The 23647-nt window shown below is 39.0% G+C and overlaps 1 protein-coding gene across 3 annotated transcripts in view; it reads left to right on the top strand.

The window, feature by feature from the left end:
* Nucleotides 1-23647, top strand: part of wwc3 (WWC family member 3) — a 57562-nt gene that overhangs the window by 16215 nt on the left and 17700 nt on the right. For all 3 annotated transcript variants that reach the window (XM_053498687.1, XM_053498688.1, XM_053498686.1), the window contains exons 2-6: nucleotides 7140-7249; nucleotides 9216-9419; nucleotides 11902-11978; nucleotides 12476-12555; nucleotides 21443-21572. In XM_053498687.1, coding sequence (XP_053354662.1) covers nucleotides 7140-7249; nucleotides 9216-9419; nucleotides 11902-11978; nucleotides 12476-12555; nucleotides 21443-21572 — 601 coding nt within the window. The remainder of the gene's footprint in view (nucleotides 1-7139; nucleotides 7250-9215; nucleotides 9420-11901; nucleotides 11979-12475; nucleotides 12556-21442; nucleotides 21573-23647) is intronic.

Here is a 23647-nt window from a genome sequence, read left to right as displayed (position 1 = left end):
CGTTATGTAATTTTTTTCAATTGTTTTATAATAGAAATGATAACATATACGGTACAAATGAGCTGATTAATATCAAACAGCCCTTGGCATTGCAATGGTACTACTGTCAGATCTGCTGTTAGCAAGAATTATTCAGTATCTTCAAAGGGGTCGGATTCAAGAATTTAACAGATCTGTGGTATAAAGATGAAATGTGATGGCAGATGATTATTGATTTTCATTTTGCAGACATGAGTCATCACGGTGCAAAATAATTTATGATATGAAAAATATTGGCATATTACGAAAGACTATATTTGAATTTAGTCCAGCAGATAGCAGTTCAATGCACTGACGTTTCTTTTTCTAGGAAAAAAAAAAAAGTCTGACATGTGCCTACAGGCACAACTGCCGCGCATTCCTGGGGCACTGTAGATTTCTTAATTCCTGTTGTAAGGATTGAAAATGTTGGAATAAACTGGCCACGGTGTGCATGTGTCCTGAGCAGTGGAGACCCGGATTAGACACGAAAATGTGTGAAATATATGAACTTTATGAAACATTTACATTTACATTTACATTTAGGCATTTTAGCAGACGCTCTTATCCAGAGCGACTTACATTTTTATCTCATTACACATCTGAGCAGATGAGGGTTAAGGGCCTTGCTCAAGGGCCCACCAGTGGCAACTGGTGGTTGTGGGGTTTGAACCTGGGATCTTCCGAACCGTAGTCCAATGCCTTAACCACTAAGCTACCCCTGTCCCCCCAAGAAACAAGTCTTCTGAAAGGTGCAAAATGCTATAAATTAGTAGTTTAATGAAATCATTAGAATTCTGTTAGCGCTCACTGAATAACAAACATAAAAGTACCAAAACAGTGAATTTTTGTGTAGCACTTTTAGAAAAGATAAGTCCGTAATGCAGATTTATATACATTATGCTGCCTAATGAGTAGGCCAGAGGCCATGGTGGCAAAAAAATAAAGAATGACAGGATAAGGAGTTAAAAGGCTTTTAACTTCTGTAGGTACATAGTACATTTTTTCCAACCAGCAGAAGTCTCGCAACACGACAGGGCAATACCCAGTGATATGGTGTGGTGGTGAGTCCTGATGTGAAGTTATGACTACTGTTACCTTCGCTGTCCAGAAATTGAGGTTGATATGATGGACAATCTGGCCAAGTTCACATTACCAGCCTGAAAAGACTTGTTTTTTTTTTTTTAGGGCTGTCTGAACTCCCAAATCTGATTATTGCATTGGCTCTGACTCACTTTCATGTGTGGTCCTAGATACTCAGTCATGCAACTGGAATGAGAATGGCCGAATCAGAATTCTTGCTACTTGTGACTTGTATGCGTGGGGCGTCCGGTGAAGTCACTCAGCACCCGCGGGGATTTCATTGCATCGCTAGTAATCGCTGTAAAACAGCTAAAGCAAGGCGCCAGGCTTTTCTTTCTAACTGCTTGCCATATTAAAATGATTGAGTGGCTGCACAAATATGACATGTTTTTAGCCCAGACGGCGCAAGCAAAGAAGCATCGATGTGCACACACGTGCCGTGTCCAAGGACAGACGCATCCACATTAGAGTCAGATAAGTCACTTGTAGTTATGGACATGAACCGTCATGAACAATGTGGCTTGTAATATGAACATTTGAAGCCTCGGAAAAACATGTTAGTTCGTGTTAACATGTATGGTTAAAAGCAAAAAAATTTTCCCCTCCGATTTCCTTTCTATGGACATGAATAAGATTTAAGTAAAATGTTGGCACGTTACAGAGAAACTGAAAAGTGCATCAAGTTACAGACTCTCTTGTGCGCTAAAACTTTTTTTTAAAGGGTATTGCTGACTCTTTAAGTGCTTAGTGCTGACACTGGAGACTCATTCCGAGAATGCAGCATAAATGTCCCCTTATAGAAAATAGAACAAATGTGTTAACGTTAGCCTGTGATATGCCGTATAACCAGAATCACTCCTGTGAGCTGCTGTCAGGGGAAAAATAATCATGTTTTGGCTGATCAGAATCAAGGACTGACCCGTTGGGTCTCCTACTAGCGTGCTTATCATCCTATATTTGTTGTAAAACATTTTGTAAGCAAAAGGTGGTGTCCCGCATCCACTGACTGTTTCCATGATGTATTATATCTCTCAAATATCATCACGAGCAGTGAACTTTCATATCCGGGCGAAGGTTTTAAGTGAGAACTGGTGCGTATTGTGTACCCGAGCTCCTTCTGCACACTATGTTGAGAATGATGAATAGCTGCATGGCATCTGTAGTACATGAAAATGTCAGCAAAGCTTTCAATCTAGGAGAGAGTGAGCGAGAGATGTGCTTTGAAACATGATAGCATTAGATTGGAGTGACTAGACAGGGTTGGGTATGAGAAGCCTGGCTGTTATGTCTGACTGCTAATCTCCAAGTTGCTTTTTCGAATTAATGGAATAGCCTCGCATCTGTTTTAAATCGGGTCTAGAGCGTGCCATGTTCCAGCGACCTTCCTCAGGCACGATGGTCAGAGGTCAGAGGTCACGAGCTGCACTAACCAGAATCGTAGCACAGACTTTTTTTTTTTTTTTTTGCTTTTTGCTGCAGGGCCGACTACCAATCTGAGGTATCGCATTCTTTTATTCAGCATGTTGACTCGAGACGGGTCAGTGCGCTCGGAGTTTGACCCTTTTATCACAAAAAGCTATGTGAGAAATGTGTTTAAAGATGAACACCGTGCTACGGAGTGCTCAGCTGATAAACCTGCACTGATTTGCAGACCTAGATTCAATTTAAAATCTCTGTCTTGCGTAATGAAGGTTTATCTGCCAGAGTATGATGTGGGTAAAGTAAAAAAAAAAAAAAAGTCACACAGTTCATACGTAAGTGGATTTTGTGGATTGGCTCTGCACCCGAGCACATGGGATTTAAAACAAACTGTGTAAACAAAGAATGTCAGCTTTAATTTGAGCTTGTTTACATCTACATTAGTGAATTACAGGAATATCCAGCGCTTTACAGCCTTCAGGCAGCATGTCCTCAGCTGTAAAAGATTTACTGCGAACCTGACAGCTTTATTTAAGATCACTTCGCAAACTTTTAATCCTGACGCTATGCAAGTTATGTTCTTGTACCAACTCATAATGTTCTTACAGACTTTTTGGTTAAACATGAATCTGGTTCATTAACACTTTTGAAATGAATATCACTCCTTTTCTTGCATGGCTTTCCTTAATTGCATGGTTGTCATTATTTGCTCTGACAGAGTTTGAACTGTATTGTGTGGTAGAGATGGGGAGGGAACTCGTTCAAGTTCTGTATTACAATTCTTTTGTCTGGCAATTCACACAATGACTGACTCATGGTTTATTAAAAACATTTTTATATCTTTTAAACAAGACCATATGACCCACATGCCCACTGTTGTTCTCGTGATCATTCAGAGAGCGGGGGCGCCTTGATCCTTGAATATCAGTGGATAACTTGTCACCAACTTGTGGCGGGTCACACCTGTCTGCTGAAACTGTACACACAATCATAAAAAAAAAACTACTTGCACATTACAGGCACATCCTCAATACAGTCCTGACCTCCATTTCCACATGTTTGGGTCATTAGAGGACCTCCTGAAGGCCAGAGTTTTAGATGTGATGCAGCCAGTCCAGTCATGAATACCTTGATGATATCCAAGCACTGGGATAAGTGCATTAGTGTAGCTGTGAATTATAGAGAAATAAAATTATAGATATCAATCTGCACAATCAGAAGTCCCAGTTTAATTTAAATGCCTCTTGTATACCAGTGGATTGAGCCCAGTCCTCCAGGTGCATTCTACAGTACTACTCTTTGATGTACAGTACACTATATGGCCAAAAGTTTGGGGAATCGTCACACCAATGTGTACCAGTTCATTCCAAGGTGTTTATTGAGGCTAAAGTCAGGGCAGTCCACTCGAGTTCTTCTACATCAAACTTGGTAAAACCCTGTTGCTTTGCGCACAGAACATTGACATGCTGGAACATGTTTGGCTCACTTGCTTCCAGTTGAAGCAAAATTGTAGGCACTGCATCATTGAGAAATGTCATCAGGTGGATGATGACGGATAATCAGGCCTGTGATTATTATACTTGTGATTCTGAGTGGTTGGAACCAGATGAGGGGGGGGGGAAAGGCTGCTGCTGAAGTTGATGCATAAAAAGCAGTTTTTCATTTGGCTCTTTAGGCGCTTTGCAGCCTGTCGCAGTAAAACATTTGTTCCAGTTTTCTTAATTAACATCATTTAAACTCATTTAATATAAAGAAATAAGGGGTAGCTCAAGACTTTTGCACAGGCCTGTATATCTCTAAGGAAGCACATGCTAGCTCACACCCTCCCTGTGGCCTTGGTTCCTGACCAGGGTTGCCAGATCTTTGTGACAATCAGACCACATGGCAAGATGTAGTAAGAGACGTAGTTTCCGTAAATAGGTATTTCATCAGTTGGTTTAGAGTGATTGTGCAACTGAACATTTTTAGATACACATCTAAAAATAAATGTGCCAGAATCATGTACAAAACAAGCAGTAAACAAAGAGTTGAACAAATACCACGAATATAGCACATTCCTGGATCCCAGATTTTTAACCTGCCTCAATGGTCTGAGAGTTTGAACAGGATTAAGTGGGAGAACTTGCTCTCATTGGGCTTCAGGTAACTGAGGTGATGGGAGGTGATGTTGTTTTGCACTGGAACATGGATTAGAAATATCCACTGGGAAAATCAGTGTAATTACAACAATGCAGTCGATAATAGACTTGATTTAACCTAAAATTTGTTACTTCAACTATTCTGAAGCAGCTGAACCGAACACATGCTTAATGACTGCCTTATTATGTTATCCGGTTCATGCGAGGACGAATACTTTTATTTCTGAAACTGAGGTGCAACAAATTGGATCGAAGATAAATTGACATGTTAAGTGAAAACATGCCTGCAAGTTTGTGAACTGGATTTGTTAAATAACCCATTTAACAATGATTCTGTTGGATTAGATGTTTGGTTTGAGGTCACGGCAGCGGAGGGTGTCTCGTCCACGTGTTTAGGGGGTTTCGTTTAGATGTAGTATTAGTTTTAGGTTGTTTCTTTGTATTCAGGTGGTTTGTTTGTCTTTGTCAGGTAGTTTGTGGTCAACAATTTTTTTTTTTATTTAAAGGTTTTGTTTGCTTTCAAGCCATTTGTTTATGTTCTTGTGGTTTTTGTGTCCTTTAAATTTGTTTATTTTAGTTTGGTGTTTGTTATTTCAGGTCTATTTTCAATTACTACATTTATTTGTCTTTTACTGTAATTTATTTAGCTTATTTGTTTATTTGTCTTTGTGTAGATATTATTTCAACTAGGTGGTTTGTGTTTAGGTAGGTTGTGTAGGTTGTGTGTATGTTCAGGCTTTATTCGTCACACGTACATTACTGCACAGTGAAATTCTTTTTATTCTTCGCATATCTCAGCTTCTTGTTAGTAGGCGGCGGTCAGAGCGCAGGGTCAGCCATTATACGGGGCCTGACGGTGTTAAGGACCTTGCTCAAGGGCCCAGTAGCGGCAACCTGGCGGAGCTGGGGCTCGATCCGCCGACCTTCCGATCAGTAGCTCGGAGCCTCAGGGAACACGCTGAGCCACCTCTGCCCTAACATGTAACATAACTTATTTTATGTACCGGTTAATTGTGTTCATGCCGGTTGTTTTTTATTCAGTTACAAAAAGATCAAAAGTCATGATCCCATTCATTTACCCATATTTTGCTTCCAAAGAGCCAGACTTTCTTGTATTTTTAAAGTAGTCTTGTGCAATAGTTCTCCATGCTTCCTGAACGAGTTGTTTGGCTTCCGCTTTTTGTGAGATGTTGGCTCTCTTTTTTTAGTCCAGTCCCGTATCTTAGGAGTTTCAGATGAATGTGTTTTTTGTTTGTTAAGCCACAGAGTGACCTATGAATCACTCTATCAATCACCAAAAAAGGCATCGAATCTAAGCCACTAACCAATGAGAAACCAGTGCAGATGATGACAGATGATCAGGCGGTTGATTAGTGTACTAGTGATGCTGAATGCTGAGCGGTTGGAACAGAGGAGAGGGGAAATGAGGTTGCTGCTTAGGATGTTACATAACTAAATTTTATCTTGCAGCTTGTCACAGGATAGTGTTTGTTTTTATATAAATATAAAGTATAATTTAATTCATTAAGAAGAGATGAGGAGTGTCTTAAGGCATTTGTACAGTTCTGTATGTTGTTTGCATCCAGGCAGGTTGCTGTTTACTTTTAGATAAGTTTGGTTGGTTGGTTGCGTTCAGGTAGTTTGTTTGTTTTCATGTAGTTTTTGTGTTCAGAAGATGGTTTGTGGTCACCTGGCTCACATTTTGTTTGTTTTGACCTAAATGCAAAATCCAAAGACCGTGCAGACTAACCGTGGTCTGGCAATCATATAACAATCACCACAGCCCCGGTTCCATCTTGAGAACACGCCGGCTTTAATTCATGCAAGATTCAGCGTTGTCCTGCTTCTGACCAAATTCTCCAGGCCAGTGTAATTGGATGTTTTTGTTTGTTTGTTAGATTTTTTGCTCTGCTCCACCACATGGGATCAGGCCCTTGAGGAGATCTAGACCAGGGCAAACATAGGAAACACAAAACAGGAGCCTCTCGGTGGATGAAGACCAGCGAGCCCCAGCGCCGCGGATTTACTGCCGAGTAACGCCACACCGGGCCTGATGGAGACCTGCTTTGTTCTGCCTGGAATGTGTTTATGGGCAGCCTCTTCCTGCCGAGCGTGTATTACACCCATTTCTGACCCGTGGGTGAAGAGATCAGCAGCCGCTGACAGACTGAACATACATTTGTTAGAGATTGCATGGAATTTTCAGATGCCTGTGCCGCTTTGTTCTCCTAATGCACAGCCTTTCAGATGCAACTTTTCTGTGTCGTTCACATGTTAGTGTGACACAGGGTTACAAATATGTTTTGCGCTCTGGAAAAGTTTGAGCGACATGGGTCCTGTCTATTTCACAATGTCAGAAATGATTCACTTTAACCGGCTTTTATTTGTCTTGGTGCACAGAAGGTTATTAGAGGAAAAAAACTTTTTTTCCCCTCCCTTTAAGCACACTTATACATTTCTCTGTCCCTCTCCTGTCTGTAGGATTACTAAACCCCTGACGTTTGCCGACTGCGTGGGTGATGAGCTTCCTCTGGGCTGGGAGATTGTCTATGACCAGCAGATTGGAGTTTACTACATCGACCACATAAACAGTAAGTTTGACTCCTGTACTTTTACTTTCCCTCATGACTCACACAAGCCAGAACGTTTGGACCACGCAGCATTATCACGGGGGTGTGTCGTAATAAATAGTTTTATTAAAATTCGTATGTGCAGTTGAGCGCAAAAGTTCACAACCTCCATTGTTTCAAAGGAGGAAGGATACAGCAGAAAGGCCATCATGGTGTCACCTCATTCATCATTTTTCTTTAAATGGCAGGGATGATGTGTCGACACATTCCTGACGCGAATATGTATTGCTTAAAACATGCATTTATATGTCAATAACTTGACTATACGATAACTTAATTAATTCATATCTAATATTAATATTATGAATATTATACATATTGATATTCAATATTAATATGTATAATGGAATTAAATTAAAACATATTAATATACTAATGAATTTAGCTATTAATAACGTACATATTTAAACATTAAAACCATAAGAAGGCACTGGCAGAATTTATGTTGCATGCAGTGTAATATTTACTTGTTATTGATGCTTATTTTTCGGCAGACTAGACGTACATAATTTATTATCCAGTATATTGTTTGTTTGTTAACACAGTGACCTATGAATCGTCCAAGCATAAAAACATCTAACTTAAAGTATGAACCAGTGAGAAACAGGTGCAGATGAGCAGCCAGCGATTAAAATTAGAGGTCAACCAACATTATTTATTTATTTATTTATTTTCAGAACAGATATCAATTTATAGTAACACAGGAGACGGATTAACCATTATTTCAAAAGATATGTATTTGCTGCAAAAATGCTAATTTTATGCACAGGTATACACAGTATGTTTATCATATCTCTAATATTATGTACAAAACTATTCACTATTTCCAAACATACATTAAAAATGAATGAATAAATAGCATTACAGATTAATATTTGCGTGCCTGTAAAGAAAGCAATGTATTAGATGACAGGACAGTTTTCTGATGGAAACAAAAAACAACAACAAAAAAAAACCCATAATGTTTTTTGCTGGGTTTTGCATGAAAATAGAAATGGAATGAGTCTGACAAGGTTACCAGAAGAACTCTGGCATATTCTTCAGCATGCTCAATAAAATCTAACAGATCTTTTACTTACAGTACTGTACAAATATCTTGGGAACATAGAAAAAAATGCCCCAAGACAAGCTTCTTAAAACAGTTCTACATCAAAATAAACTTATATAAAGGTCACTAAAGAGTAATCAAATAAATGCAGTCAGTATTTGGTGTAAAAAGTCTTTGCTTGAAAAAAATCAGTAGTATTAGATACAAACTTGTTCAGTTTTATAAGTGAAACAGCTTGGAGGTTTTATTGAGCATGCTGGAGAATATGCCCGAGTATTTCTCGTAACTTTTTCATACTTCACACAAGACGGTTTTTTCTTCGTCGCAAAAATTGCAGACTTCATTTAAGACGTGCTCACTCAGAGCAAAAGTGAATAATAACCTATAACTGTAAAAATGCTAAATGTCAGCTCTAGTAATTGTTAGGGCTGATAATCAGTTGACCCCTGATTAGTATACCGGTGATGCTAAATAAGTGGCTGGAATAGAAGAGAGGGGAAATGAGGTTGCTGCTGAGGTCGTTACATAAACAACCAGTTTTAAAATGATATCTTTTGGCACTTTGCAGCCTGTCACATTAAAACACTTGGTCCAATTTCCTTAATTTAATCAACATTATTTAATTTAAATACGTTCTCTAGAAATGAGGAGTGGAGTGGAGACCATTGCATGGTATTGCATGTAGGCCTGTGTTTTTATAGTTAAACACTGAAATTCAGTCTGCTTATAAATAATACAATAATTAGGATCAATCTCAACACTGAATGGGGTAATGTAGGGAAAATATACATTATACAGGATCTAGATAGCACAGCGTTTAACTTTGGAGCATATCTATAATTTTCCTGAGCACATATACCAGCGCCGCTGTTCTTACAGAAACCACGCAGATCGAGAACCCACGGACGCAATGGCGCCAGGAGCAGGAGCGCATGCTGAAGGAGTATCTGGTGGTGGCACAGGAGGCCCTAAATGCCAAGAAGGAGATGTACCTGATCAAGCAGCAGAGGCTAGAGCTGGCTCAGCAGGAGATGCAGCTCTTCAACCAGCTTAGCCAGGACGACAATCGCTCCATCACCAGCTGTGAGATCACACACACACACACACACACACATATAATCACTTTCACACTGACTCATGCGCATACACAGCTGGTTGTATTGTGATTGTTTTAATTTAAGAGCTGTATAACTCATTGACTGATAGAGCCCGTCCGTTTCCTCACCTCGGCTTCTCTGACCTCCTCCCTTCCTCTCTTTCTTTTTTTCTCCTCCTCCTCCTCCTCCTCCACAAGTGCTCTCACTGCACCCGCAGACCCCTCCTTTTCCTCTTTCTCCTAAACCTCCTCCCTCGTTACCTCTTGCTTTTCTTTTCATTCACCAGCCAACCACAAGTTGGTTGTAATATACTTACATGTGTTTTATAAAGGTGTTACATACAGTTTCTCCTCACACAATGCAGCTGTTTTACTGCTGTTGTATTATGAGAGAGTACAGTGCACACCAGGACGATTAGAGAAAGTTTAAATTTAAAATGCAATTATTTCGTCGGTTTAAAGCTAAAATAAATAAATAAAATTAATATCTTTACAAAATAGCAAATTAAGGAATAATTTCCTAATCATGTCTATTACGGCTTTTTATTTCTTTTTTTCTTTTCACTCAAGTAAATGTACTGGAGTAAATATAACTCCTCTGATCAATTTGCATACAGGTGGACTCTTTACCTATTAGGTAACTTCTGAAGACAATCGGTTCCACTGGATTTTAGTTAGGGGTACAAACGCACGCCGCACAAAAAATCTGAAAAGCATTGATCATTTTCCTTTTACTTTACAATTATGTGCCACTTCGTGTTGATCGATCACATACCATCCCAATAAAATACATTTATGTTTGTGGTTTTAACCTGACAAAATGTGGAAAGGTTCAAGGGGTATAAATACTTTTGGAAGGCACTGAATGTCGTAGTTGTTTTTGTTCGAATTCTCTGACAAAATATTTAATATTCAACAGGCTTTTTATTCTCTTTCTGGTACATGACTGACCCTGTTAACATGTTATCTATTTATACATAATGAGTATCAGGATTATACCTGGATTAAAGATGATCCACTTAAATGTGCAGGTGTAAATAAACCTAATCTGCATTTAAAGCAGATTCAGATCTGTTTACATGAACCACTTCGAGAGAGTGCATTTTTTTGCCAGATGTTTTGCAGCTGTAAATGTCGTTTTTTACCAGAGTGCTGCTGAATGCCTAAATATGATCAGTGAGAAGGTGTTGATTAATATTCTATAACGGTAGTTCTGATTGTATTGCTAGCTCTATAGCAGATCACAAATTCTCTCATTCTAGTGCGTTATTGTTAATGTAGTAACATCTTGCTTAGGGGTGTCTATAAGCAGAGATCAACCTGTGACGGCTTGTTAACGCTCTGTAAAATGACTCGCTGAATCTTTGTCTTATCAAGTTTAAGCAAGCAAAAAGAGCAAGTATTGATGGCTTTTAAGTGTTAAGAAGTAAGTAATAATGGGTATAAAGTAGGGCTGCATGATTTGAAAAATGAAATATATCATCTTGAGACAGAGATTGTGATTTAAACTGTGATACTGTATTAAAGTTTGTATTCAAATGTATTTCTCTAGGACGGCACCAAATAACTGGACAAATGATCTTATTGAAATTTTTCAGCTCAAAATAAAAAAATGGTTAAATTATTGACACAAATTCCAGACTGTGTATATTACCTGTGATATATTGCAGCCTTTTGCAAATATACTGCCATATTGCGGTTTTTGATTTTTATGCAATTAATTGTGCAGCACTAATATTAAGTTGTTCCATGGAAAGTATGATCTACTGTTCTTTAATAAAATATTATTGCCACTGGCAAATAGTTGGGGTATATTAAACGGGTGAAGCCCTTCATAATGTGATGTCACGGGCGATGACCAGTTGATTATTACACTGTCATTGATTATTTTTCATTATATTTATATCAGCACGCGCAAAAGTGTTTTACACATTACCTTAGGAAATAGGCAACACCTAAATAGATTAAATTAAAAAAAAAAATTTGATCTTTCATATGGAGCACATGGAAATATAGTGGTAGAATAAAATGGTTGATTTTCAAACACCCCAGTTTTTAGTCCATCTAATCAGAGACCTAATTGACCACAAACTTTTGTTGTTCAAAGCTTTTATCAGAATACAAAAAAAAACCCTAAACATCCAAACAACTAGGTCTGGTGCACAGCGGATTTTTGATTATCGTCGCTGCACGAACGGATTTCACGAGCATGACAAGAATGCACTTCAACCCTCGCAACTGTCAGAGCTGAACGCAGGAGTAGAAAAAGGAGAGGGGGGAAAAAACGAGCACAAAGGCCTTTTAATCATATGACACTGTATCCCCTGCTTTCCTCTTTCTCTGTTTGTGTGACAGCCGAGTACAATGGAATTGGATTTCAGTGCTTGCATTCGTTCATTCATTCATGTTCTCTTGCTCACTCTGTCGATCAGTCTTACCGTCTTACTCTTTCTGTCTTTTTTTTTGCAGCACACTCTGGCTCTTCGTCAAATGCAAAATATGACCCTGACCAAATCAAAGCGGAAATCGCCTGTAGGCGTGAGCGGGTAAGTCATTATCCTCTCAGAACAATGCCTCAGACGTCATGTTGAGCAGGAGCCTGTTTGGGAAGACGTTGGGGTCCCGTCTATGTTGGGGGCACTTTTAGCACTGATTAGTAGACTCCCCCGGTTGAAGTTATAATTGTTTAGATATACAATATGAGTTCCATCACACGTATGCTGTAACAAACATTTCTTCTTACTTAACTGCTGAAGAATTCATTCAGAAGATCTCCGCAGCAGAGTCAGCTCTCACTGGAGGGCTTAGGGTACTGTTGGAATGTGTTTTGGAGGGTGTGTGTGTGTGGATGTGTAGGCAGGGCCCTTTCCTCTTCCTGTGTGGGTGGGTTAGGGGTGTTGGTGTGAGACCTTTCTGTTTAGTGATGACTCTGCTTCCCAAGTCTGCCAAGCCCACCTCCTTCTATTGACACATATTTGTGTGAAATGTGTGAGAGAGTGATCTGTGTGAATGTATATTATAATTCCAGTTGTTGTGTCCTCAGCTTTCCAGGCTCAAACAGGAGCTGGCCCAGATGAGACAGGAGCTGCAATATAAGGAAATGGGAGTAGAGACACTACAAGAGTGAGTTCTACACATACGCATGCATGTAGAAAGTGAAAAAGCAAGTTGACTCATTAACAGTGTGTGTTAGGGTTCCTGTACCGGCTCAGTGCCCATAGACCGTAGTAGGATTTAAGCTTTTTGGTCTAGACTGAATATCTTTTTCCAGGAAGCCTCACTGACTTCGATAAAAAAATAAAAAATAAAAAAAAAGATAGGTAACGTAATGGAAGAAAATATGCCAAGCTATTTATTCCAATCATGCAGACTAATGGAAAAAACAAGTACATGCCTATTATCCTTTGCTAACAAAGTTTCAAAGGAAGAGCATCTTTTTTTTTTTTTTTTTTTTTTTTTAAAGCCCTCAACAAAAGGTTACTACATGAAAGGTTACAAGTTTTTTTTTTTTTTTGTCCTTGCACCACATTTAAAAGCCTTTATTTCAATTTGATTAGCGTTCTCTTGATATGAGTGCCCATAATGTTAACAGAGCGTCATGCCATCAAGCGAACTCTCGCCATACAAATTTAATCCATTTTGGGTTCTAATTCATTTCAGAAGTGGGCTCGCATTTCAAAATACTCATAAACCAAATCAAATTCTCTCATAAGAAATAATGGAACCTCAAATTATTCATTCCACAGCCCAAAAAAACCCCATAAAGATAATTAACACAAAATATAAAGTAAAAATAAAACAAATTAACCTGCACTTTACTTTTAAAAAAAAAGTAAAAATAAATCCTGACAGATTTGTGTGTGTGTGTGAAGCCCTTCTCCCCTTTCTCGTCTTACACTGTTATCCTTCCTCCACTCTTTTCACACACGCGCGCGCGCACACTGTTTTATCGGAAAAATAAACAAGAAATAAATACTGCTGTAAAGTAAAAATAAAACAAATGAACCTGCACTTTACCTTTGAAAAAAATCGCGAAATAGCAGTGTTTCTGGGTAGAGCAGGGAGAAAGAGTGTGTGTATCTGTAAGGGCGAAAGTAGGAGGGGTCTGTGTGGTGTGTGTGTCGGGCACGGTGTCCAATGACGCGCACGCACACACAGCAGGTTGATACAGAGAGAGAAAATGGATTTTTAACCTCTCTAATGAGACTTGCTTTTGCTTTACACACACACTGTACGCACCCGCATTCAGACACAAAATAAAATATGTTTCACGCGCGCACACGTGGTCACAGTGTTATAGTAAACAGTACACGCGTGCACGGATGTTAATTATAACAGTGAGCAACGTGCACTAAGACCCAGCAGGGGAGGTGATTACCCACAATTCTGCAGGGCAAAAGAGAAAAAAACCATTGGCTCAGTTGTTATTACATGACGTTAACCGTCAAAACAAGACGCACATGCGTAATACATGATACTCGGTACTCGTACACCAAGACTTGCTCGTTTTCCAAGTTAAAATTTATTAAAAATATTTGCTCGTCTTGCGGAACGCCTGAAAACCGCATTACTCGCAATCCAAGGCTTCACTATATAGCGCAAGTGCATTTTCCCATAGCCACAGCTTTTTTTTGTGGGCCATTTTGTTTCTCTCCCATCTGGTATGTTGAATGCGCACCTTGTTAAAAATTAATGCTACTCATCCGCATGGTGCAATACCAGTCCGAACAGTAGAGACATTGTAACACGTTGTGATGCAACATCAGCAGGAGCCTAGAACAAACTGGAGGTTTCTTACATGCTATTCTATCTTAGTGTATTGTTAATATTATGTTGCTTTCATATACTAACCAATTATAATATGTTTTTAGCAATATTTTTAAAGAGTAGACTTTAAAAATCATTACATACAAAGTTGTTAAATGTAATTTGAGACCCAGCTTATGCCAATTAATTATAATCACATTTTAGTCATGTTTGTGACGTCACAATAAGGTAACAGCAACTATACCTGAATAGACACAATGAAGGGAACAGAGTTTATATTTACAGCAGGGTGGAAATCGCACTACTTATGGACAAGCTGATTGTGTTGGAGCTATTAGTTTATTATTTATAGCGACCTGGTGGACGAGTAGGCTCAGTAGGTTTTAGATTCTTTTTTTTCACGATTTTGTAACAAATTCTCATAATTAAAAAGTATAAGTTTTTATTTAATATATGCAGTATGTTCAAGACGCATGAACATGCAACACAATGCTATAACTATAGTGCGCACTGTTTGTTCTGAATCTCTTGTGCTATACACGCCATCCCGAGACATGCTCTGTTTGTCTGTTAGTACAGATTAATTCCATTACACAGACCGGATTAGGAAACATGGCCATGACTGAGCAAAAGAGAGTGCATTGCAAAGCGAGCTCTCTTGCCAGCACAAGTGGATAAAACTGCAGTTGATAAAATGTATCAAAATACATAAAAGCTAGCTTGAGAACAAATATCTTTCATATCCAATGCAATGAGAGAAAACACCGGACAAGGACTTGCTGACTTGTTGAGGGGAACGAACACTACAAATGACCACGACTACTCCATGTACTTTTCTGCATGAGAGGCATTCAAGTCAAACTGGGACTTGTAATGAAATTTCTTGTGAAGACATACAGTGATGAGACATTTAATCACAGTAAAAGATTTAAATGGAAAAAATGCGCTGGTTAGATCAACAAAGAGGTTCTGTTTTTGCAGGACAATGTCTGACTTCATAATGTCCACCGAACCACTTGCACATTACGGGAACTCAGCTGGGAGTTATTACCACATCCCTGTACTATCCTGACCTCCCTCTGAGCAATTTCCACATGTCTGGGCCAGTGCAGGAGTTCCTGTGTTTTTAGGCATACAGTATAGCAGGCGGTCTGATCATGGCTCCAGCATACTGAGAAAACTTTCTACTTTGATTGTATCCAAGCACTAGTGAGACGCCGGGATAAGTGCATTAGTGCAGCAGCGGATTATATAGAGAAATAGTAGTTTTCTGTTGTTCTACACAATTAAAGTCCTGGTTTGACTTGGATGCCCCCATATATACACCTGTCTATTAATGCACTTAACTATCCGTAAACTTGGAGCATCACAAGCAAAAAACCTGGGATGCACACAGGACTGAATCTATTATTTTTCTACGTTTGCATAGTTAAAAAAGTAAAAATACTAATTTGTGTTGCTTTGACTTTTCCTCTCATTAACATTAACCAGAGCTGATGTGCTTTCACTGCTTTTTGACCTACTGTAGCACCAAACACGTTTTAAAGAGAACCGCCTTTGTCAGAGCAGCTTTAGGCCTTAAGCCGCCCTAAAAAGCCATTTCATCTTTCTATTGCCAAGTGACCACCTTTTTATCGCAGACCGACACCACATTTACACTCCATATGGAAAACACAATACACATGTATGCCAGAAACCAGTAGTGGGGCTAAATATGGGACTGTTTATGTAGCAAACCCTAAATGCAGGGTGATTATAGCACACAATATTCAAGCCCATGCAGCGCAAACAATGCTCTCACTAAGTTTCCCCTCACACTCTTACCTCACTCGCACACTACCTACAATACACTTCAACCTTGTTTTTATGGACAGTGCAGTTCAGAGTAAGTAAATTATGTAATTGTGAGTATTACTCAGTTCAGTGAAGCAGCATGAGCAACATTTACCTCATAGTAGAGCGCTCTTAAAATAGTCGCAGTGGACAGGGCCTGCTTAAAAGCTCACGTCTCCTTTGTTTCAGGGGTGTTTAAGGAGATGTTGTGTGTGTGCGGTAGGGGGACATGTTTTTGTGTGTTGTTACAGACCAGATGTCACCACAAGGATAGGAATGTCTGACAGATTTGACGTTATGGAGACATTTGGCTGGTCCTCACAAGAAAAGAAACGAAAAAATAGTATAAAAGCTTTAAATTCTTATGGTTACTGAGGGCTTCACTGGAATATGACAAATGTAGGTGCTTTTTCTGAAATGTCAGGACCAACAAAATCGCCTAGACCGTATAAAGCCCTTTTTTTCCCCCCTGTAATTTTTTTTTTCAACTAAAAGGGGAAAAAAAAATCCTGAAATATATGTTCATATTACATACAGGTTATAATATGCTACATATGTGAAGTTATGTCTTGAAATGTTACAAAAACAAATGTGTATTTGTGTATGTGTGACATGGTGTTCTGGAAAAGGAGACTCCACCTCAGGAAGAGGATGCACCAGTGCAGTGGAGAGAGCCAAGGCAGGAAAAAGAGAGCAAGCGAGAATGAGAGGGAGAGAGCGAGAGACCTAGAGAGGAGGGAGTTAGAGGGGCTGAAAAGTATAGTTTGAAAAACAGAGATATCTGGCAGCAAATTCCTCTCTTCTTCCTGAGTCCCAGTGAGCAAGCTTATCTTTTAGATAGAATACAACTCAAGTGCCTCCCAGAATAGCACCTCAAAGCAGTGTTTTAAAGAAGATAGAAGTGCCGGCTCTGCTCTTATGTTATTTAGGAAAAAAGGGTCTATGTGGTTCGAGTGTGGCGCGGGAATCTCCAGCATACTGTGAAGCATTGCCAGGAGACGGCCCTAATGTTTGTTTTTTTATTTGTATTTAATTTTCATTACAGTAATGGAGCACAAATCAATTATTAAACATTTTATTGTTAATTAAATAATATCACGTTTACATATTTATACAGTGATCATCCATAGCATTAACACAACATAACACTGGGTCTGTGAAGATTTTCAGTCATCCATGTGAGGTTATATGGAAGTTACTTGGACGCCACTTGGATGAGTAGTGAAACGTATCTCCTGAACAATGACTCAACTTTCAGATGACATAACATTACTACATTAACACTAATTATCAATGATACATCTGTAAATAATGACAGGATGATAGACACCGAATAGCTAGCCTGTCCGGTCCGATCCCACAGAAATACCAATGAAGCATAAATCGCTGAATAAAACTCATTACTGGCCACGACAGAAAGGTATCCGAACACCCAGCATATCACAATCTGCCTCTCACGGCACCCATCAGGCAAAGCAGGCCACTAACCCCGTCTTTAAACCCCTCTAAACTTCTAATCTTACCCTAGGACTCTTTCATAAAGGCTGCAACTCCTAACCAGGGCGCGTGAAAGCTATCACATGTTTTCTTCACGACACGTTATGCTAAATCAAACTGCTTGCTCTCACAACTTTGTGGGCGAAGTAACACTCAGAGGATGGTTCCATTTGCTACTTCCCTTTGCATAAGCACAAAAAAGCCCATAATTGACAAGCGTCACAGAGAGTCGGCTAATCAGTACTCACTAAGCTCATATCAGCCAATCAACAGGCTGCGGCATCACTCAACCATTCAAACTTGCAATCTCCAGATGATATGGTGAGCTCTTTACCACGTAGTGCTCCATAAATCTGATTTTAGGGCAAATCATACCTTTTATACTGCTGCATCATTTGTAATTTGTCACTGTTTCTACAGTATAGTAACAACTCATTCAGGGACCTGTACGGTGGAATCTCTACATTCATATAAAAATGACAAATAATACATAGACTAAATACTGTGTTATTTAACAATTACAAAAATTCTACTCAATAGGATTATGGTGAAGCTTCATATAATGAGACATCCAGTCACCAGTGTCAGAACTTCCAGTCAGTTTTCCCCCAGGGGGACGTCTTTAGAGCAGAGGTTCCAGTTTGGATTTTTTTTTTTTTTGTCTTTCTAACTTGCTGTTATATGATAATTAATAACAGGAGGTAACTTGTCTATAACATTTAGTGACACTAAAGTAGAAGGCCCAGGGTGTTGTTCAGTAAGATATGTATACTTACTATCTACTACTACTAATTTGTTGTTTGAATTGAATACGTTTAATCCAAACTTATATCAAGCAACGTTATTCACAGTAACAAAAGGAGGAGAATGACCTTGTACATTTGTATGTCTAATCACGTCTCAGACACTATACAGTTTTTCCCCCCAGCTGTGGTTTGAGCCTAATGTGACAGACAGGCTTATTTCTGTCCTAATGAGAATGTCTGGGCTTGTAAGTCAGGCCTCTAATGAGGCGGCTGGCTTAACCAGAGCATCCGCATGACAGCAAAAGCAGCAGAATCACTGTTGAGTCAGAAGTGCCTAGACGGCGTGAAGAGCATTTCCGACCTCTACTCTGATTTAGCGCGGGTTCTTATGGGGGCGGCCAGCGTTCCCAGGTTGTGTATTTGATCTATCACAAGCCTGAACTTTATTAGGGATCATTATATGGTTATATGTCTTAAAAATCATAAAAACCGAATTTTAAGGTCAATAGTTTCCTGCATTGTCTCTGGTTGGAAACGTTAAAGGTAATTAAACATGCAGAATATAATAATCTTATACTCATAGACTCTTATTAAAAGAACTGGACAATCCCTCCGTGACGTCACCCATAGGTTTTTTTGAACAGCGGTTTTAAAACTCTACTGTAGGAGCTCTGGTCATCACCATCTTGGCAGGAGCTGACTTGACTTAAACCACAGTTAATTCAAACCTGAGCTAATAACAAGAAGGAACGGACAGTGTCTGTTGCTGGGAGGCTATCTAACAAAACTTAGCTTTAGCTCAGCTAAAATACTAGGGTTCAGTATTTTAACCAACCTTAGCTTTTCTTAATTTTAAAACGCATTTGATTAAACTGCTATTCCCTACTCGTCGCCTACGTCAACTCATACATTTCTTCTGTTAATTTAAACTACAATGACTCCAGCTAGCTAAAGTGATGCTAAGAGACAGCAAGGAGTTTGACCCTTGCAATGTAGCCACCACTCAAATTTGCCTTGCATTTAATTATGCATTATCTTATGGCTAAATATAATTTTAACTGAGGAGTTACTTCAAAATTCACATCATGACTAGAAAGTCTAGCTATATACTTTTTTTTTTTCATAGTAGGCTAGGCTGCAAATATTTCTTTCTGTAGTATACGGTAGTTGGCATTTTAACATGGATTGACTCGCTTTTAGAGCCAGCCCCCAGTGGCCATTTAAAGAATTGCACGTTGTGGCACTTGGGTTCTTTTTTTTCGTGGGTGTTGGGTTCTTTTTTCGAGAACCGGAGGTTGTCCCTTGTTTACATCACAGCGCTGTTGAATTCTTGTACCTGATTAGTTGAAAGGCATGGATTATAATTTAAATTAATGTGTTCACTCTAATCTGTAGAAAATGGCTCTAAAGCCTAAAAAAAAACATAGCGTATAGCGCCTAAGTAAAAACATGAGTTAAAAAAACTTTTGTGGACATTATGTATTTATTGGAAGTTAATTCACTTCACCCTATTGTCTTTCTTTTTTCATGCACAGCAATTATATACATGAATGTCTAGCACAGTACCAAGACAAATTTTACATGACTAAATTTTATGGAAGGAATAAAGTACAGGGGCATTCCTCCATGTGGGAGCTAGTGTGGTGTGGTAGCGCAGAACTATGCGCATGTGTGTGTGTGTTGAGGGTGGGGTGCTCAGTGTTGGGCTAATGGAGATGTGGAGCAGACTGGGCAGGGCTGCCCATGAAAGCTGCAGGTTTGAGGGGGAACAAAGGCCTGCTTGTGTAAGGAGCATTGAGGAGGAGGAGGCGGAGGCAGTGTGAGTACCTGATGTTGGAGGAAGGTGGCTACAGGAAGGAGCACGTGGCAAGAGCTTGGGAACACGGCCAGAAAGCGGCTGATGGGGAAGACGAGTTTATCCATGATTGTTCTCAACTGATCCCTTTCTTTTCTCTTTAGCATGGTGGTTATTTAAAGAAGGCTGATTATTGGCTTTAAATACCTGAAAGAAAGAAAAAAAAATAAACAGGATTCTAGGGTTAAGTGTTCTGATGGCTCTGCCAAATCTTGTACAAGGAAATTTTACTTGCTGAGGAAATAATCGTGTGTATTTTGGCTGTTTAAATAATGTGTAGCACAGTGTTATGATGAATCAAATGATAATTAAAACAAACAACAACTAAAATCAATCACTTGAACGCAGTTACTGATCTAACCCTCAGTTTTTTTCCCATGCTTTCTAATAGCATGTTCAGTCAAGATTGGTAAAATAAAAGCCAAAAAAATCACGATCATCGTGTTGGCACATTCGGTGGATCTGGACCGAGCTCTCCAAGTCAGCATTTCTGGAAGTGATCATGTGTTTTTAGTTGTCAGTGACGTTTCCTGATGATGTCTTTAGCTGAAATTTTTTTCTGCTTTTTCCATTATTCTTGTTTCTTTTTCTGAACCTGGAATTAAACAGAGCCAGATGTTGGTATGTTCACCATCGTCATTGAAATAACTACATTGTTTAAAGAAGGGGAAAAGCAGAGAAACTAAAGCTGGGTCTCAAAATTTGCCATAACTTGAATATGTCCAAGTGTGTCAAATGCACTACAGGTGTTGAAAAAGTGTAGCATACATGACGGTACATTATGGAATGCCATTTTGTTTCTCTGCTCAACATTTCAAGCATAACCCAGATGCACGGCCAAATCACGTCTTTAACCACGCAGCGTTACAGACATGTTTTCTGTTTTTCTATTCTTGTTTAGTTCGTGTAAGTTTTAGTGCTGTGTGCGTGTGAGAGTAATATAGATGTCTTGGTACAGTAAATAATGTCATGCTTTTCACAGGTTAAGTATCAGGGTATCGCAAGAGAGAAACAATTGGTTCACTCAATGAAAAAAGTAAAAAAATTTATATATATATATATATATATATATATATATATATATATATATATATATAATTTCAGCGTTAATAGTGGGTTAAATGTTTTATCCAACTGAGTCCTTAAGGTCTTTAAAGTCTTTCACAACCCTGTGCCTCTTTCTGGGGAAACTGTACTGATGTACTTTTATTTATTTTTTTATTATAGTTTCCAGGATGTCTCAGTCATTTTGCTGGAAATAAATAGGTGGGAGTTGTTTAGATGTTCACGAATCATCCTGGTTTTGTTGCAGAATTGATCGGAAAATGTCCAGCAGTCAGACAAATTACAAACTGGACGAAGCACAGGCCATCTTTAACGAGCTACGCAGCATAAAGAAGGCCATCAGCTCGGGCGAGAAGGAGAGGCAGGACCTCATCCAGGTGAGCTGCTGTTCTAACTCTTCCATCCACTCTTTTCTTATCTTACACTCTCACAAAATACCCCATGCACATTTAGGTGTGCTGTAACCACTATTCAATTCAATTTTATTTGTATAGCGCTTTTAACAATAGACATTGTGGCAAAGCAGCTTTACACAATCAAAAGAATTATTTAAGTTTGTATGAGATGTAAATGTGTATGAATCAAAATAAGATGAGAGATAACGCGGACCTGACATCATAAAGTATTTGAACATGCGTATGTTAGGGAGGGAGCTAAGCCTGTGTTCTTGATTGCTGGCCTTAGGGTTGGAGGAGGTGAGGCAGGACTTGAGATATAATTGGGTTCTCCTGAACTTTTCTTGCATGTATGGCTAAAGAGAATCCCAATATGATGAATAAAGACTGGAGAGAAATTTTGATTTTATGTTTTGAGGGATTGGTGCTGGGAAACTCTTCCCTATTTTTTAGATTTTCATCTAAGCTTGTTCTTTGCTCTTATTAGCAATCTGAATTAATTAGGATTTAACGTGTACCAAATGTTGTGTCCTAAAACAGAAGAGTCGTACATGAGCTTGCAACATAAGCATTAACTTCAAAAAGGATCTGGACCTTAGTAGGGTTAGGAGAGTTTATCTTTTTTGCTTTTTTTGGTAGTATTAAAATGTCAATTTTCTATTGAGGCACATTTCGTGCTTCAAGGGTTTTCTCTTTACAGCATTTTTTTTTTTCATAGCATGCTTAATACTGCCCCCATGTGGTTAATATTTCTCCCCATCTTATAGTATAAAGTACACTTTAAACTTTCTAAATAGGTTGTCTTTTTTACTACTGCTTAATAAGGGAGGACATTAAAGGAAATTCTTGCTGTGCCTTATAAGATATTGGGAAGTTTTATTAGGAAATCTGGACTTAGGATTCAACATTGGACAAGTGTTATCGTATCATAAAATATAAGAGCTAGTCATGTTCTGATATGCAGAAAAATATAGACTCATGAAGATTTCTGATAGTTTAAATTTTTATTTTTTTTGGCTAGGTTTTGTGCTTTTCTGTAACCTATTGACATTTTTTTGGACCAAAATATCAAGATTTTTTTATTTAATATAGAATTAAACACCTTTCAACGCCATTTATGCCATTTAAAATGTTTTACCCGTCTTAATCATTAATTAAATTTTTTTTTTCTCCCCAATATTAGTCGTAGCCAATTCCTCCTCGTCACTAGGGGGCTCCCACATTAAGCTACTACAACCACTCGGCCAGGAGGGCCGAGGACTATCACGTGTTTCCTCCGAACCGCGTGACGCCTGCCGACCGCGTCTTTTCAAACTGCTTGCTCACGCACCATTAGGGCTAAAAGCGCTAGCCGCTCCTTCCACGTGCGCAAGCTCAGAGACGCCCCTGATTGGCTGTAGAGCCGTGATTAATGTGGGAGCGCGAGTACCTCTCATCCCTCCCCTCTGAGAGAGCTCGGCCAATCAGCTCTCTCTGTGCCTCCACTGTGAGAGGAAAACAGCATCACCCGGGATTCGAACCAGCGATCTCCGTATGATAGGGCGAGCGCTTTATCACCGCGCCACTCGAAGGCCCATTAATTAATTTTTAAATATGTTCTGAATACGTTGATGGGCCAAAGGAGTTCAAGTCAGGCTTGAGAGACTTGTGCTGTCATCTTGAACACATTTAATGAATTTGTGAACTTGTTTCATAGTATTAAATCTAAATGACTGGATTTGCATCTCCTGAACAAAGTGGAAAGTCTGTTGCATTACCCATCACCTACTTGCAATGCTGTTCCAACATGTTTTACCCCAGTGATTTCAGGCTGGTTCACACCTCCAGACCATGACATAATGTTTACCCCGTAACAATAATGGTTTGTTCAGGTGCAGCAGGGATTCCCCACTGTTTAGTAGAGGAGTGATGCAATTTAGTGCAAGTCTATTTACAAACAAATGTACAACTACAACGCAATGATTGATTTCCCATCAATACACGGATTTACAAAAACAATCTCCTAGACAGCTGGTGTAATAAATTAAAGCTTTATATACAGACAGAGGTCTACCATT

The sequence above is a fragment of the Clarias gariepinus genome, chromosome 6, assembly GCF_024256425.1.
Source record: "Clarias gariepinus isolate MV-2021 ecotype Netherlands chromosome 6, CGAR_prim_01v2, whole genome shotgun sequence".
Taxonomy (NCBI): Eukaryota; Metazoa; Chordata; class Actinopteri; order Siluriformes; family Clariidae; genus Clarias; species Clarias gariepinus.
This window is presented reverse-complemented; position numbering and strand designations above follow the sequence as displayed.